Consider the following 17,679-nt stretch of genomic DNA (forward strand, 5'->3'; position numbering starts at 1 on the left):
GACACCCTCCCCCAGGGGAGGCTGCAGTGCTGTGTCAGCGAGTGCATGGAGACAGAGGCCTGGGAGCCACAGGGGCCACCACCCCTTGGAGACACCATGCCTGCCTACAGCTTGCTGACAGCCACTTGTGCCTTTCAGGGCAAACTGGATACCTTGTGCAACTTTGCTCAAAACTGCAACCAGGTGCCGTTGATGTGGTGTCAGCCCAGAGATAAGGTAAGCCGAGGACAGGCTTGCTCCTCATGGGGCAGGGGCCTTGCTTTTGCCCTGGACTATTGTGCTCTGGGACTGTGGGTGACGTGCCAAGGAGGAATGGCCCAGACATGGAGACTGGGTGCTCAAGGCCTCCCAGGCCACTTCTGGACATGACCCCTGTGTTTCCATGCACTGTCGGCTCAGGAATGTGGGGAGCTTTCTCATCTGGAGCAATAGGCAGCCCTTCCAAACTGAAGTGAAAGGGCTGGAGAGGCCAGGAGCCCAGTGCGTGCTGTGGCCTCCCGGGCCATGGCCCTCCTCACGGCCCACCAGGTCCTGTGGGTCTGCTGGCTCCCCGCCTCCAAGGAGCCAGGAGTGGAGGAGGGCATGGTGACCCCTCCCCAATGTTCTCTGTGCAACACTGCCTGGCTTCACCAGCTATAAAGGTTCTGTCCTGTGTCATTCTCTGTGACAACAGGGAGAAGCCAAATTGTCACAAGTGTCATCTTGAAATTTAATAATGATACCTAATATTTTTAAGCTTTTTTTTAAATTGCAGTAACATTGGTTTATAACATATAAAGTTCATGTGTACATCGTTATGTTTCAGTTTCTGTGTAGACTACATTGTGTTCACCCAAAGACCAATTACTGTCCATCACCATACACACGTGCCGTTTAGTCCTTTCACCTTCTCCCCTCCCCACTTCCTCTCTGGTAACCACCAATCCAATCTCTGTCTATTTGTGTTTCTCTCTTCTTGTTTTTACCTTCTACTTATGAGTGAAATCATATGATATATGAGTTTCTCTGTCTGAATTTTTCTCTTAGAAGAAGACCCTCAAGGTCCATCCATGTTGTCACAAATGGCAGATTTCATCTTTTTTTATGGCTGAGTAATATTCCATCGTGTATATATACCACATCTTCTTTATCCGTTCATCCATTGATGGGCACTTAGGTTGTTTCTGAGTCTTGGCTATTGTAAATAATGCTGCAATGAACATAGCAGTGCAAATATCTTTTTGAATTAGTGTTTTGATGTTCTTTGGGCAAATACCCAGAAGTGGAATAGCTGGATTGTATGGTAGTTCTATTCTTAATTTTTTGAGGAATTTCCATACTGTTTTCCATAGTGGCTGCACCAGTTTACATTCCCACCAGCACTGTATGAGAGTCCCTTTTCTCCACATCCTCTCCAACACTGGTTATTTCCTGTCTTGTTATATATAGCCATTCTGATGGGCATGAGGTGATATCTCATTGTAGTTGTGCTTTGCATTTCCCTAGTAATTATTGATATTGAAGATCTTTCCATGTCCCTGTTGGCCATCTGTATATCTTCTTTGGGAAAACGTCTATTCAGATCCTTTTTCCATTTTTTAATCAGGTTGTTTTTTGTTGTTGAGTTGTATGAGTTCTTTATATATTTTGTATATTAACCTCTTTCAGATATCTAGTTTGCAGATATCTTCTCCCAATTATTAGGTTGTCTTTTTATTTTCTTGGTGGCTTCCTTTGCCGTGCAGAAGCTTTTTAGTTTGCTGTAGTCATATTTGTTTATTTTTTATTTTGTTTCCCTTGCCTGAGTAGATATGCTATTTGAAAAGATACTACTAAGACCAATGTCAAAGAGTGTACTCCCTATGTTTTCTTCTAGAAGTTTTACGGTTTCAGGCCTTACATTCAATCGTTAATCCATTTTGAGTTCATTTTTGTGCACAGTGTAAGACAATGGTCTACATTCATTCTTTTGCATGTGGCTGTCCAGTTTTCCCAACACCATTTATTGAAGAGCCTTTCCTTTCTTCATTGTACATTCTTGGCTCCTTTGTTGAAAATTAGCTGTCCATAGATGTGTGGGTTTATTTCTGAGCTCTCACTTCTGTTCCATTGACCTGTGTGTCTGTTTTTCTGCCAGTACCATGCTGTTTTGATTACTACAGCATTGTGTAGTATATTTTGAAATCGGGGAGTGTGATGCCTCCAGCTTTGTTCTTTTTTCTCAGGGTTGCTTTGTCTATTCTTGTCTTGTGTTGTTCCATATAAATTTTAGGATTCTTTGTTCTCTTTCTGTGAAAAATGTTGTTGGGATTTTAATAGGGATTGCATTGAATATGTAGATTGCTTTATGTTGTGGACATTTTAACTATGTTAATTCTTACAACCCATGAGCATGGACTATCTTTCCATTTCTTTATGTCTTCTTCGATGTTTTTATGATGGCTAATTTTTATTGAGTCCTTCCTATGGGCCAGTTGCAAGCCTAAGAACTTTACAGGTTTGCCCTCTGCAGCCTCCCAGTAACTGTTCTTGTAGGGACTTCTATTATCCCAGTGTTATCAAGGGGGGAGCTCATACACAGAGAGGCTGAGTGACTTGTCCCAGATCACAAAGCCTGGGACTGGCCAAGCTGGACTTGAGCCCCGACTCAGGCTATACCCTCTCCCTGCCCTGCCCCCGTTTCGGGTCAGCATTCGTGATCTCATGATGGTTTCCCCAAAGCACTGCAGGGCTGCCCTTCTCAGGACCCCGGGCCCAAGGAGAGCAGTGCTCTTGGCTCACTGGGGCTCATCGACCTGGGTCCCCATGCTCAGGCCCTTGGCGCAGGCTGGGCCTGAAGGAACCTGTTGTTCCCAGGGTCTGTCCTGAGGGCTGCATCGGCCACATTCCCTGAATCAGGCAGACGCTGGCTCTCGATGGCTGGGCAGGTGGGTGTTCACAAGCTCTGGGCAGGCCCAAGAGTGTCTGGGCACTGCTGATGAGATACCCCCAAGACCTGCTGACACCTAGCAGGGCCCTTGTCTGGTGTCGGTGGTGTCGGGGCTCCTTGGTAGCTGGGCTCCTGGTCTGGGTCTACTAGAGCTCTCAGTCCCAGCCATGCCATCACAGAAGCCCCATCTCCATCTGATTCGCCTGGAGCCTCTCCCCAGGACCTTAGCCCCGTTATGGTCACGAGAGCGCCACGCCACCTTATGCCCCAAACAGTGGAGACCCCGGCCCAGAGATGCCCACTCAGGTGCTGGAGAGCCAGAGCAAGACAGAGGGTTCAAGTGGAGGAGGCGAGAGGCCAGAGGGTGGATGAGGGAAGGATGCCAGCAATGGCCTTTCAGCCCAGCAGGGTGAGGGCAGGGCTGCCGAGCAGCCCTCTGAAATGCTCATGTTCCCAAGGACCACTCTCTGAAGCTCAGGTTGGGAGAGTAGTGGATTATGGGGCACTGACAGCTGCTCAGGGCTCCACCAGACCCCTGCAATGCCAGCTCTCGAGGCCTCCCAGCAGTCCTGCGAGCCTGGAGTGACCAACCGTTTGTTTCCTGATGGCAAAACAGAGGCCCAGGAGGTCAGGGGAGTGTCGGAGACCCCATGGAGAGTAAGGGGCAGCCTCCAGGGCTGTCTGAAATAAACCCTGCTCGTCCTCAGGAGAGCCGGGAGCCCATAACTGTGCCTGTGGACACGGGCCCCTGCCCACTCCTCTGCCCCCGTCTTGTTTGACCTTGTCCCTCCCAACCTTTGTCCTGGAGACCCGAGTGTTGTAGGACTTCTGTTGGCTACCCCACTATTCCAGTAGGTGCAGGAGTTCTGGCTCCTTCTCTTTAAGCCTTCAGCGCACTGGTCCCAGGCCTTGAAGTGAATCAGGGACTAAAGAGACTGGGGTGAGAGCCAGGCCCTGCAGTCTCTGCAGACCAGAGCTGGCCCCAACCCCAGTCCTGAGTGTACAGCGCCAGACACCCAGCCCCTGCTGCTTGGGCACGCATTATCCAGTAGTGGCCTCGTGACCTTCCTTCCTGAGCCACAGGCTCCCTGAGTGAGAAGGAGGTCTGGAGCTGGAGGAGAGAGCACATCTCAGTGAGAACCCATTTGAGACCAGGCTTGGAGGACTCAGCTCAGCCCAGCGGGGCCCCGGTGAGGGGGCTAGAAGGCGCTGGTCAGATATCCTACCCTGGACAGTCATGCACCCTCACCCACTCACTGCAGGTCCCCTTGCATGCCCCCCACCCTCTTCCAGGAGGTCTCCTAGACATAACCTCAGCCCGGCCCGCTTCACCAGGCTGTGCTGGAATCAGAAGCAACAGAGGAGGGAGTTGGCATTCCTGGCAGATCCAGTGCCCAGCCTGTCTCTGCTCCATCTGGGCCCTGACCCACAGGGGAGGTTGTTTCCATACTCCTGCTCATGAGCTGGACCTGCAGTCCGGCCTGGGGCCACGGAAGAGCTGGGGATATTAGTGGACCTTTCACACGGAGTGCTGTTGACTCCAGGAGCTGCTGCCTTCTAGAACCTCACTCACTGGCTTGTTTCAGCAAATCTAGGCTTTGTGCACTTCAGCACCTAATAATGCAGGAAATTGCCAAAGGCTCAATTTACGGCAAACCTCAGCTGATTTGTATCTAAGGTGTCAGTCTTGTTTACTGTAAACTTGTGTAAAATGACTTGTCTCTCTGCCCCGGGGCCTGCAATTCCCAGAGGAATTTTTCTAATCCTGTTCCCTCCCAGACCCTCTCTCCCCACATGCATATACGATGACAATGACGCAGCAACGCCCAGTCTAGTTTCTTAATCTTAAGCAAAACCCTGACTCCCTTCCGGGGTCCTGATTCTCTTCCTCTGTTGCCTTAGATCCCTGGGCAGCCCCTTAGCTCATGGACAACAGTTCTAGATCCATCAGGAAAATGGGGCCAATAATGGGAAACCTTGCCCTCTCTCACTGAACGTGACGCTGACAGTAATGTCACTGTTCTCCGCTGCGTATCATCTGAGTGCGCACCCCCACCCCAGGCCCTTGACGAACAGGATCTCATTTCATTCCCATAACAACAGCTGCCCTTTGTCCAGAGTTTACAGACGGCCACGCTGTTCTGAGTACTAACACAAGTGCATGCTCTGCGGACCCCCAACAGCTCTATGGGGGACGAAGCTGAGGCCCTACACAGTTAAGTCAGCAGCCCAAAGTTGCACAGCCATGGAGCAGTGGGGCCATGCAACAGCCCGGTGCCCGGCCCCTCCCCATGTGCTTGGCTGCCCATCTGTCCTGCAAGGAGGTCGCTGCTCTGCATTTAGCAGCTGTGGACACTGAGGCTCTGACGTTTAGAGAGGGGCTCAGCGTGACCGGCTTATGAGGGCTGTAGCAGGACTGTGAATGACCCCTGGGGAGGCTCCCTTCCAAGTCTGGCCTCCATGCCCCAACTCATGCTGTCCGGGTGATATGGAAACATCTGGAAAGTACTTCCTTCTGCTGTGCGGTGTGGTAGATGTGCAGACACTTGTGAATATGACTGTCTTCTTGTCTCACTGTGTTGCTTGCAGACCTCCTCTAACCATGAACTGATAGCTATCTGCCGGGAAGCCGTTGTTCTGCGTAATGCTTAGAGCTGGGTACAGATGGGCCTTGTGATGCATCATGGCCAAGGAGCTCCTGAGTCCCTGTGACCCTGCCCGTGGAGGGAGCTCAGCCAAGGGTGTGATAAAGCAGGGGGTGGCTTCACCCCTCCAGGAAGTCCTCACTCAGCAGCTGTCCTTCAGCCAGTGACCTTTGGGGAAGTCTCCAATCATAACGTTGGGGTTGTGATGGCTGCCGGCTCCTCTGTGCTCCCTGGTCCCTCACCCTGAACTCACACTCACACACCCTCACACTCTCACACACACACTTCCCCATGAAACAAGCAGGAAATCCAAACTGGAGCTGAAGCTCCAAAGCACTGGAGATCAAGGCTGGCAAGCAGCCATTTGCCAAGCGTTTTAAGAAGCATCCCTCCACCGTGGAGAGGTTAGGCTGGTGCAGGAAATGATGGGGCGCTGGCTTAGCTCTCTGCCGTTGGTGGAAAGCCCGAGAGGAAGGAGACCCCCCACCAGCCACAGGCCCCTGCCCTTCCCCTCTTACAGTTACACCACCAACTCGGGCTCTGCCGACGGCCAGGCGTTTCCCCTGCTGTCTGGAGCCCCTCGCTCCTCTCCATCGTCCACGTGCAGACCCCCTGCAGCTCCCACAGAGAGGCTGTGGCCTGGGGAGGCGGGACGCCTCAGTGCAGTGTCCTACGGTCGTGCTCCTGAGGAGATCAAAGGGTCCCACAGCCGTTGCTAGACACTTGGTCTAGACTAATCTGCTCACATTCTGGAGCCAATAAGCAGAAATAAGGGTAAAGATTCCAGTCTGTTCTCAGTAGCAACAGAAACAGCACACCCATGCCTGTGCGTAACACAAGTGTACTGACCTACAATGAAAAGAAGCTACGGTACTTTACTCATGCTATAAAAGAAGATGTGAAAACATGGAGACCTAGACTACAGTGTCAGCTTTTCCTGAAGGAATCCGTGGGCTTAGTGATGCTTTAGTCGAAATTGTAGTGAACATTTTTAGGGAATTTGATCAAAATGATTCTAAACTTCACCTGAAAAAAAAACAGTTAAGAATAGTTAAGGAAGGGTCAGCCTCAGTGGCCTAGTGGTTGACCTGCCTGGGTTCAGCTCCTGGGCATGGACGTACACCACTGGTCAGTGGCCATGCTGTGGTGGTGGCCCACATACAAGATAGAGGAAGACTGACAAGAGATGTTAGGGCGAATCTTCCACAGCAAAAAAAGAAAGAAAAGAAATGGAATTTCTGGTGCCATCCTGGGACAGGGAGGCTGGGGTCCTGCTGAATGACTGAGACCCTGCCCGTGGGCCTGAGAGAGGCTGTCTGACTTCAGTGTTGAGAGGAGAGGTCCGGCTCCAGTGCTCTGGGGGCTATGAGACTGGAGTGCTCCTGGACTGGCTTCAGGAATGCCGCATGGCAGAGGCGGCACTAGAGGATAGGGGAGTCTGGATGTCTGAAATGGAGAGGTCAGGGAGGACAGCCCTGGAACAGAGAAGCACAGAGGGCACAGCAGGGACCCGGGGATGCTCTGGGTGCATGCAGGGAGCATTGGCAACGGGCCGGGAGCCTGGGGTTGGCTGGTTGGGCTGGTTGGGCTGGTTGGGCTGGGCACCGGAGCTGGATCCCCAGGCAGTGGGGAAGTGCAGCGGAAGATGTGAGCTGGTGAGGAAGCTCTTGGGAAAGATGGTACTCTGAGGCCTGGATTGGGGGTAGAGCAGAGCCAGGTGACCAGGTGAGAAGGGACACTTGAGTCAGCCTAAGAGGAAGGTGAGAATGGTGGCCAGGGCCACAGGTGGCTCAGGACAGGCACTGGGCAGAGTGGGCCCTGAGGCTGGGCCTGGTGACCTGGAGGCTAGGGAGGTCTAGAGGGAAGAAGGCAGGGGAGGTGAGCATGGGCAATATGGGGGCCAGCAGGAAGGTGGCAGGGGAGGGCAAGCCTGGGCCCTGGGTCTGGAGGAGAGAATGGCCAGCTAGGGCGTGGAGATCAGACAAGGGGACTGCTGATGAATAATCCAAGAATTTGCTGTCTGCAGAGACTTCAGGACTCTATTCAAGGTGGTTATGTGGGTGTTTGGAAAATAAGCAGATTTATTTTCTCGTGTGTATTTTTATCTATTATCTAGTTTCTCTACAATGGGCAGGTATTACTTTTATAATCAGAAAAAGTAAAAATGTTTATGTATAAAAGAGAAGATATTAACTTGATAAAATCTAAGGTGAATTGACATAGAAAGTTGCCTAGAAAGTGACATTTAGCAAGGTATCTCAGTTTTGTCATGCTGGGGAAGATCAGAGTGAGGAACCCCTTCCCATCTCTGGGCTTGGCTCTGCTCTGCACATAAGGGTGCAGGTCCCAGAGGGTATGTGTATTTCCCGAGAGTTTTGTCGGATCAGACATCCTTGTGGGTGTGGAAGAGGACAACATCAGGTTCAAGGTGTCGCACATTCATTAAGACATACTTATAAATTCAAGGGGTTTTAGATGTTTTGTTTTCCTAATGTGACTCCATTAGGGGGAAAAACCATGATCATTCTAAAGGGTTAATAAAGATTTTAAAAACTAGGGTGATGAAAGTGACGGTCTCAGTAAGAGAAAGCAGCATTCAGTGCCCTTTGTCATTCACAGGCATCTTATGCGTGAGTGACAGGTTCACAGAAGCCAGAGTCTACACACCATGTGGAGCACCTGGGGGGTCTGGTGGGAGTTTCTGGGGTCTGACAGGCCCAGACAGACCTAGCAGGGGGCTCAGCGGGATTCTGGGCAGCAGAAGGGTGGGCTTGAGTAGAGAAGGAGCTTGCCAGGCCCCGGCAGCCAGAGAAACCACAGCCTTCTGCTCCCAATTCAGTGGCTTTTCAGTGACCTTCTCCTTCTTGTCCCTGCAGGACAGATGCATGAACTTCACCCTAGTGAAGCCGCCCTGCGGGCAGTTGTCCTGTGGCCCAAAGATCTGCCTTGCACCCAGCCAGGAGTGCTTCTCCCTCCACAGCTGCTGCTCACGGTGCCAACACCCCCAAGCCATCTGCTCCCGGCCTGCCTCCAGGATGCTGCCGATGATCCCCCCCCATGCCCAGGCACTCTGCAGAACTACTTTGTCACACCCGCCCCCTTAGTCCAACCTCTAAAGCACCAGAAACGCGGGATTGTTAAGAGTCCCTTGTGTACTGAATTGTACATATATATTGAGTCTTGGTTTACAGTCAAACAGAGTTGGAATTTGTTGCTGATCGGCAAGAGTTTGTTTTCTGATGAGTGTTGCCCCATGGTATAAGACATATCTATACTGCTTCTACAGGGACAAAGCACCCTGGTGTCGTGTGGATGTAGACGTGGCTGCGTACCGCTCCCCACAGCCTGATCTTCATCTGTCACCAAGGGCTGCAGCACATGGGGTTTTAGCCAAATTCTGCTCTGGTGAAAAAGCGAGGAACATCTTTGGACTATGAATACAATCTTGTGTCTACTCCCTTGTTTTATGCAGAGAGAAGTACTTGAATTTCTCAGCTCCTTCACTTGATGCTCTTGGTTTCCATTCTTTGGCTACCCACATTCTGACTGTGTCATAGGAAGAGACAGCCCCCTAGCCTTTGTCAGCTGGAAGGGCCACTTCATTTCCCAGATAGCCCGAACTATCCCTAAGCCCAGGAGAACTTTAGAGGGCCCTGTTTCCCAGAGAAGGTGCACCTCCCCTGTTAGCCCTTTGCCACCATAGCAGAAACCACGGACCAACAGGGATGTTTCAGCATGCAGTGTCCTGCCGCCCAGCATGTGCACACGTGTCTGTGTGACTACTCCAAGTGCCGGGCACACAGCCCACAGCAGCCTGACTCGGGACCCCTGGGCAGAAAGAAAAAAACTGTTGCCGGAATGGCGTGTATGTCTCTATGCAGAGACTGTTTGCAGGGTTCCACTAGGGCATGTGACCTTGAACCTTGACAGCGTTTATACCTGAAGTTGCCGTTTCTTAAGGGCCCCTCCCTCACTGCTCTGTCTTGTCACAGCTTGGGCCCCACATCTGTGTCCTGACAACGGCCAGGACAGGAGCAGTGAGAGAGGGCATCCCCCACACCCTCGTGGGCCTAGTCCATCTCTGCTAGCACGTCCGTCTCCCAAGCTGTTTATAAGAAGGCTTTCCCCGGCACAAAATGCCAGGCACAAGGCATTTCAGAGAAATAAGCCAACGGAAGTGGAGGAAATCGAGGAGGGTACTGAAAGCCCCATGGTGTGGGACTCAGTGTTTGATTTTGGCCTCGCTCAGAGATGCATTCCCAGAGCAACTGTAGGCGCAGAGAGCGGCCATCCATCCCTCACTTCCTGACATCCCACATGGAATGTGAGCCCCTTGTCACTATTGTGTTTTGGTTTGGTTTGGTGTCACAAAGAGTAAAAGCCACTGGTCTGGTTGTGTAAATACAGAGGATGTTAATGAGGGGCACTTGATGCCTGGCTGGCAGGTGACACGGCCCATATGTGGCCCCATGGGGCAGGGTCCAGAGAGGTGGGTCACAGACTCGAGTGCAGGGGTGGAGTGGGCCCCACTAGTTCTGGAGCCTTCACTGAGCTGCCTGGCACCTCTGGGTCATGTACACGTTCCAGCTTTAAAAAACGGTGACTGGGACTGTGGGTCTTTTGAGAATCAGGGAAAAAATATTTATTGTATTCATGATACCAAGAAAAGTGTGTGAAACTTTTTTTATTAAGCAGGAAGAGTGTTAAAATAACCTCAAAGTGTATAGAGAAGTTTTATCTCTTCCTTAGAAGTGGAATATTTCGGGTTGTCCATAATTGGTGAAAGCATGGTCTGGGTCTGAGAGATTCGAGGACACTTTCCCAAAATTGGCTGTGTGCTCCTACTTTTTATCCACATGTAAACATAAGACAGCACGTGCTCATCTCTGAGACTCCGTGCCCCTGTATGGAGCCATGTGTCTGTGATTTAATAAAGAGCTTGACGTGGCCCTGACTAAAATCGACGGATCTGTTTATTAATGGATGTTGAGAGCCTTCTTGCTTTTAGCCAGTTGGACTAAGGCCTGTCACTCCTGAATGTTAGACCAGAGGAGAACTTGGAGGAACACCGGCCTGCCCTTCGCCACCCACACTGACCCTCAGATGCCTGCCTCACCTTCTCTGGTGAACAGTAGCAAGAGGCAGCAGGAAAGGGGAGTTTCAGGTGGTCCCTGCCATCCCGCTTTCTGGCTCAGCCCATCTCTGGTTTGGGACCCCTCACCCTAGTGAAGCGGCACAGGGCGCGGCCTGCAGCTGACGCCTGACATCCCGGGGGCTACCTTTTGCCCCACCTCCCACTCCTGCCTGAGTCCTCAGGCACAGCAGGGTATTTTTAGAAAAGCAGTCTCACATCTCAGCTGCCCCAGACTGAGGCAAGTGCAAAGGGGAATATACTGAGCAGTGCTGGTCCCTTATTTTAGACTAGGGCAGTAAAAGCACACATTGTGCGCATGTCTCTTGGTGTCCCGTTAAGCAGCCCCAGTAGACTCAGAATGGACCTCCAAGCCTGAGCCAAAGCTTGTGCTTCTGGAAGCCAGGAGCCCCCTGACCCCACCAGGGACAGCCGCAGACCTCCTCCACAAGCACACAAGTAGAAGTGCACACACCCCCTGTTGGAGCTGGTGTTCTAACAAAGCTGTGGCCTTAGCTGCAGTCCCCGCCCGTTGTCTGTTTCTGTGCACTGGGCACCCCAGAGCGGGCCCAGGATGTGGAGGAGGCCAGCGCGGTGGAGGGAGTGCCATTTCTCAAGCACTGCCCGGCTCATCCATGTGCTGTGATGGGCAACCTGCCCCCATGGGCAAGTCCTCTTCCATCTTGTGTCAAGACTGAAGCTCCTGAGGGGCGATGCTTAGTGACTCCAAGTGAGGAGCTGGAGTGGACAGCAAGGGAGGACAGACGTCAGGGGTCAGACAGGGTGGCTGCCCGATGCCAGACCCCCGGGGGATGGCTGGGTAGTGACCAGGCCCAGGGACCCAGTTCACTAGAGCTGCTTGGACTGAAGGGCCTGTGCAGGTTGGGCACTGGGTGACTCAAGGACAGACTTGAGGACTGCTGACCAGGGACCTTCTGCATTCGGGACTTTGGCCCAACCCTGGAGGAAGAGGAGCCCTCAGGAGCATACAAAAACTACATTCTTAAAATGAAGAATTCCATTTTAAATCATGAATCTTTCAAGTGAACCACAAAGCTTCAAAAATTTCACAGGCCACTCCAAAATGTGCCCCCAACTTGTTTATGTCCTTTGTCAACTGGGGAATTTTCATGCAGGAGTTTAAGAAATCCAGCCATAAGGGCTCCGCATCTGGAAGACCCCTGCCTCTGGGCTGTTTAGAGGCAGGGCCTGCAGTGGCCACCAGATGGACAGGCTGCAAGGTCGGGAAGGGACCTTGGAGACTCATCATCTCCTTTGACAACTGAGGAGCTAGGGAAGAACGTTGGTGCCTTGTTGTCCTCAGAGCCGCAGCCCTGTGCTCATGATCTTCATGCTGGCTCTGGGGCTCCAATGACATCCAGAATGTCCAGCATTGCAACCTGTGAGCCCAAGGGTGACCTGGGATTCTCAAACCCAAAGATACAATTCCTTGTCGGTGATCGGCGTCCGAGGAAGCAAACTCTGGCTCAGAGAGCAGATGGCCAGCCACGGGAGGCGCTCACCACGCAGCCAGGAGGCCAGGAAGGGGAGGGGCGCCTCTCAGAGATGGGCTGCTACATCAGCAGAAGCCTAACCTGGGGCCCAGGGGGTAGAAGGCACAGGGGGCTGATGGGCATCTCTCTCCTGCAGTGCCCCCAGGGGCCTTCCTGCCTTGTAGCCTCAGGCATTAGGTGTCCAGGTGCCTCACTGAGGATGTGGGATGAAGATGATGGAGGCCAGTGTGATGTGGTCGATTATTCCAGGAGATGGCGCTCAGAGCTTACATTTGTTTACCAGCCCAATTTAAAAGTCCATTTTAAAACGTCAGTGTTAGCAGTCATGGAACTAATATAATTGAGACTTCCATTTCACCCATTATGGGTCACCCTCTATCACGCGGTCAATCATGAGAGCTATTTGTCCCCATCTTGGATCTCAAGACATTTCTTTAAGACCTGGAGAGATGGGAGAGTTCTTGGAGGGGTGGGGGGACCCTGCACTGCCCTAAGCCCTCAGCACGCACTTTTCCGACCACAGGCCCCCCACCGAACACGCAGCCTCCTATGATGACAGCAGACCCACGGCTTGGGCGGCCAGGTCTGTGCCCATGGAACGACTCCAACCCCTCTGCCAGAGCCCAGTGTGCCCACGCGTACGGGCCCTGCACAGTAGCAGGGACCCATGGAAGAGCCCTGCCACTCCCCTGCCTTCTCCCCACCATCATCCGTCTACTCCTCATTCACTGCAGACCTGGGCAGGCTGACGCTGCCCTGCAGCCCAAGACCCACACTTATCCCGGGCAACCCCAAGGTCCACAGGATGACCCATCTAAAACCTTGACCTCTTGATCCTTGACCTCTTGCCTCCAGCTCCCTGCCCTGCAAGCCTTCTCCCCAGCGCTGACCACAGCCTGAGCCTGACTATCCCATAGCCACACGATTCAGACGTCTCTCCCAACACCGAGGACACTTCCAGTCTATTCACTTCTTACTCCCACTCCATTATTTTTAACCTCATCAGGGCCTGCAATCCATCGACAGCTCCATTTTCTTTCAAGCACAGGCCCCAGCACACGGACCAATCTCATTCCAGTTTGCTGCATTTCTCTGGCCCCTTCTCTTTGTGTCACGTGCTCAGGCGGAGACTGCCGACTCAGATGGATGGAACCAGTTGTTTGCCTTTTCTGAGACCACCCTGGGCTCCCGATTGCTGGGGGGAAAAATGCACCCCTGGCTGACTGGCACCCTCATAAGTCAGTGCCCACCAGCCTCAACCTCAGGTGCTGAGCACAGCTTTTAATACAAAGTTCATCAAGAAAAACAAGAAAAAACATTTACTAAATGCCAGCCAATCTTTTAAAAAGTGAGGAAACTTGAAGTCAAATCAAATCAAGACAGTGAGCGGCTGTTGGACCTTGAAGACATGAGAACAAGGCTTATGCCTAAGGGGCCAAGACGCTCATGCCAGGTGGGGTCAGAGGTGAGGCCTCAGCTCTCAGGCATGTAGAGAGCTGAAATCTGCTCCCTCTTAAGCCAAGAGCTGCAGGGGGCAACAGCGCCCATAAAACAGAACTAGAGACTTCGTCCCCAGCCCAAGACACAGCGCAGAAAAGGGCCACGTGCCCTGGGCACCTGTGGGAAATTGGGACCCCAAGTCTGCAGTGAGTGGGTGTGGAAAATGAGCCAAGAAGCCAGCATGGAAGCCCCCTGCACCTCGTAGAATCTTCCAGGTTCCAGCCGAACCAAACCTGAAACTCTGCCTCTGGAGACACCTTCACCATTCAGGGTCCTTGGGATCTCATGGAAAACATTTCCCGCTAAACAGAACCTCAAAGGAAAAGAATCCTAGGTGTGTAACCAAAAAGAGCCAGCAGATGCAAGAAACAAAGAGGCTCAGCCCAGAAGGTAGAGATGACAGAGCATTCAAAAAGGAACAGTAAATAGGAGTGTGTAAAATGTTCAAACAAGATGAAGGACTCCAAACTACGAGACAAGAACAGCTAATCAGGAAAAAGGCAGAGTTTAAAAAGGATCAAAGCAAAGTCCTGAAAGGGCATTATATTAGAAAACGTGAGTAGACAAAGTTGAAGAGAAGAGATGGAAGAATTCGAAAGACAGGTCTGCAGCCATCGCCCCCGGCGCAGCACAGAGATAACAGAGATGGAAACCAGGAAAGGGAAATTAATGGACAAGGAAAGAATGAGGAGGCTCTGCTGGAGCAGGTCACTCGCCCGTCCTCAGTGGTCAAAGGGTAAAACCAAGGCCCTGGAACTCAAACACACAGGCGAACAGAGCCCGACTTGCCAGGCCAGGGAGCAGACACCACTGGAGAAACCTGCTGAGTGGTCTGCTGCGGGGGAGTCAGCAGAGTGTCTAGAAGGTTCTGGAAGGGCTGGTGGGGCTGATCAAGGATGGAGAACTAGCCCTCTGGATGGCACAGAACTAGTTCCTGGGTCTGGACACGGTTGGTTAAAACAAGTCCCACGTTCATGGACCAAGGGGGTCTTCACTCAGGCCTGGTGCGTAGGATGACTCAAAGTCTACGAGCAGTATTCAAGTTTGATATCTTCCATAGGTTAATTTTATACCGTAATGACTATTTCAGACCTCTGCCGACCTCTGACCTGGCTACTTCACCCCACACTCAGCATATGACATTGCTTCCCGCTAAACAGACGATAACAACCTCAGGGCCTGTGGAAGGAACGCCCTCTCTTTTCTGACATGCCCTCATTCTTACCCCTTTCCTCTAAATGTCATGACAGAGAGGGTTAGGGCTTCCGATTTTGCTTTCCTTCCAAACTAAATCAAAGTCTCCAGTTACGCCCTGGCTCCCATCCCCCTTCCCTTCTTGTGGACCTGGTGTCGCTGTTGTGTTCGTCTCTCTCTTGTGTCTTCAAACTCTCCTTCTCTACCCCTCCAAAAGCATTTAAACACATCCAATACCCTCCTCCCTTAAAAATGCCTTCCTTGGCCTGCTTCCCCTTCCAGATGCAGGTCCTTCCGTCCCCGACCTCCTGAACTGCCTCTATACCAAGCCCGTTGCTCCCACAGCACCCACTGCTGTCCAGTACCCTCCCTGCCACACCCCTGGAGTTGCCCTCCCCAGGGTGACCACCTGTCAATAAACCCAGTTAGCCGACTGGAGTCCTTCACCTGTGGTCTGCTCGGCAGCTTTGACAGCAGGACCACCACTGTTTCCTGAAACATCATCTTCTTGCCCTTCCCAGCACCACGTATTCACCCTGTTCTATGGGTGTATCTTCTCTCTCCATCTTGATCCCCTTCTCTTCTCACTGAGCAGTTACCATCCATGCCTGTGGCTTAATTACCACCCGTATGATGATGCTCCCAAGACCCCGCTCCACACCAGGTCTCCTCCTGAGTTCCAGAAGCTTCTCTCTAATTGCCTACTTGACCGCTCCACTTAGATGTTGTCTTAGGTCTGTTTGGCCAGAAGCAGCACCTGAGACAAGGATATGTGTCCAGTGGTTTCCTCAGGAAGTGGACCCAGGAGGCCAGGGAGGGGGTGAAGGAAGGAAGACAGGGAAGGAGAGGCACGCCCACCTCAGCATGGCCCCTGGGAGCCCTACAGCGAGGCCCCCAGGTCCGTCCCCCCCGAGGTGGGGGAGCTAGGCTTTTCTACGTCAGCACCCTCCAGTCTTTGGGTGTACGGTGGGGCAATAGAGACTCGGGGCACTGGCTGCGCTCCCGTATCTCAAGGGCAGTCCTCTGAAGATGTCACAAGAGCAGCCATTTAAGAGTAAAGTGCAGAATCTGGGGAGCAGAATTGGGCAGCATGCAGACAGCGTCCCCACAGATGTCAAACAGCGTGTCCAGAAGTGGCCTCGTCTTTCCCCATCTCAGGAGAACCTGCCCCCATCTACGCTGTTGCTAAGCAAAAACCAGAAGTGAGCCCAAACCCCTCTCTGTCCCTCACACTCACATCCTGTCCCCCAGTCCCCATCTCCACCTCTCCCCTGTCAGCAGTCTGCTGCCCTCAGCCATGGCAGCCCCGTGTCCACTCCTCCTCACTTGCCTGGCTTCCTGCTTCCCATCTGGCCCCACACAGCTCTGGGCTTCCAGAAAGCAGGGCCCGATCTCCCCATTCTCCTTCATGCCCCTCAATCCTGCCTCACTGTGCTTAGGCTAAACTCGGAAACTCTTTCCATGTCTGCAAGGCTCCCTGTATTCCCAGCCTCACCCACTGCTTTCCTGGGGACTCTGCAGCCATTCTCGACTGGAACAGCCCACACCCTCTCCTGCATCCTTCTGACCTGTCATTAGCTGGGCACCTACTGTGTCCGTGTGCACACACACCCTGTCTGTATGCCAACACCACACCGTGGGCATCATTGACCTCCATTTTGCTTTTCTACTACCCCCCGCTCCAGCCCTGTCCCTGGGCTAGCTGCAATGGGTCAACAGGGCCCAGTGAAATGTCCCGTTCTCAGAGCTGCCTCCCAACCCCAGGTTCCATCCCCTGCTGCACGCTCGAAACAGCATCCTCTGCCTTTCTCTGTGCGGTTCACCTGCAGCTTGCAGGACTTTGTGTGCTCCCCCTGGGCCAGGGCACAGGCCCAGCATCGCCCACACTCAGCCGAGTGTTGGGAACATGGCAGCAGCCATCACTCATTGTGCCACGAGGAAAATGTGTGTCTGGGGATCTTGGGATCCCATAGGAAGACTATAACATTCCTCACAAGAACTCTAGCTCAGCCTGGCTAGGTCCTAAGCACCCCTGGGCATGTGCCAGCTCCCACCAGGTTCACTGTTGCGTGTGGTCCTCACAGTGTCCGCCTAAGTGGTAGGAAGGGCAGGCTACAATGATTTCACTCACAAAGACCCCCTCAGAGTGCTCAGGCAGCCTCCCCAGGGTGCAGCTAGCTGGACCAGGTTCTGTCTGATACCCAGGCCAAGGACTTGGGGAACACTATGGTTTTGGGCACCTTCTTCCAGCCAGGCTCAGTGACATCCCATCGCCATCCCTGGCGGGGTAATCCAGGGGAAGGAAGAGCATTCCAGATGGGATGGATACCCATGGCCAGGGCCAGCGAGCTGCACACACCCACCCAGGAGTTAGGAAAGGCCATTCAGGAGAGGAAATAGGCTCAAGGGCAGAATGTGGGCACAAGCGGGTGGGTGAAAGGTTCTAGAGTGGATGTGGGACCCGATGGATGATCCCAGGATGGGGCTGTTGAGCCAAGGAGAGCCTGCAGGAGCAGATGGGGCCTCAAGGTTCTTGTCTCTGAGGCGGGAGGTGCCCAGGTGATCCCACAGGGTGGCCAAAGTTCAGAACCCCCAATGCTGAGGAAGAAGAACAGAAGGCCCAGGAAGGAGTCCTGGGGACAGTTAGGTGGGTGGAAAAGAGATGGAAAAGAATGGCAAGGGGGCTGGGTATCCTGGAAGCCAAGCAAGGTCTGAGCTTGGAAAAGACGGTGACGTCCTAGCTGCAGGATCTGGGCAGAACAGGGCCTGAGAAGAGAGCTTGAGGGG

The 17,679-nt window shown here is 52.7% G+C and overlaps 1 protein-coding gene across 1 annotated transcript in view; it reads left to right on the plus strand.

Annotated features, from left to right (window-relative positions):
- ANTXRL (ANTXR like) overlaps positions 1 to 8,749 on the plus strand; it is a 47,063-nt gene extending 38,314 nt beyond the window's left edge. The window contains exons 16-17 of the mRNA XM_008519257.2: positions 139 to 216; positions 8,430 to 8,749. Of these exons, the coding sequence (XP_008517479.1) occupies positions 139 to 216; positions 8,430 to 8,657 (306 nt within the window). The 3' untranslated portion in view covers positions 8,658 to 8,749. The remainder of the gene's footprint in view (positions 1 to 138; positions 217 to 8,429) is intronic.
- The last annotated feature ends 8,930 nt before the right edge of the window (positions 8,750 to 17,679 follow it).

Source organism: Equus przewalskii, chromosome 1, assembly GCF_037783145.1.
Source record: "Equus przewalskii isolate Varuska chromosome 1, EquPr2, whole genome shotgun sequence".
NCBI lineage: Eukaryota > Metazoa > Chordata > Mammalia > Perissodactyla > Equidae > Equus > Equus przewalskii.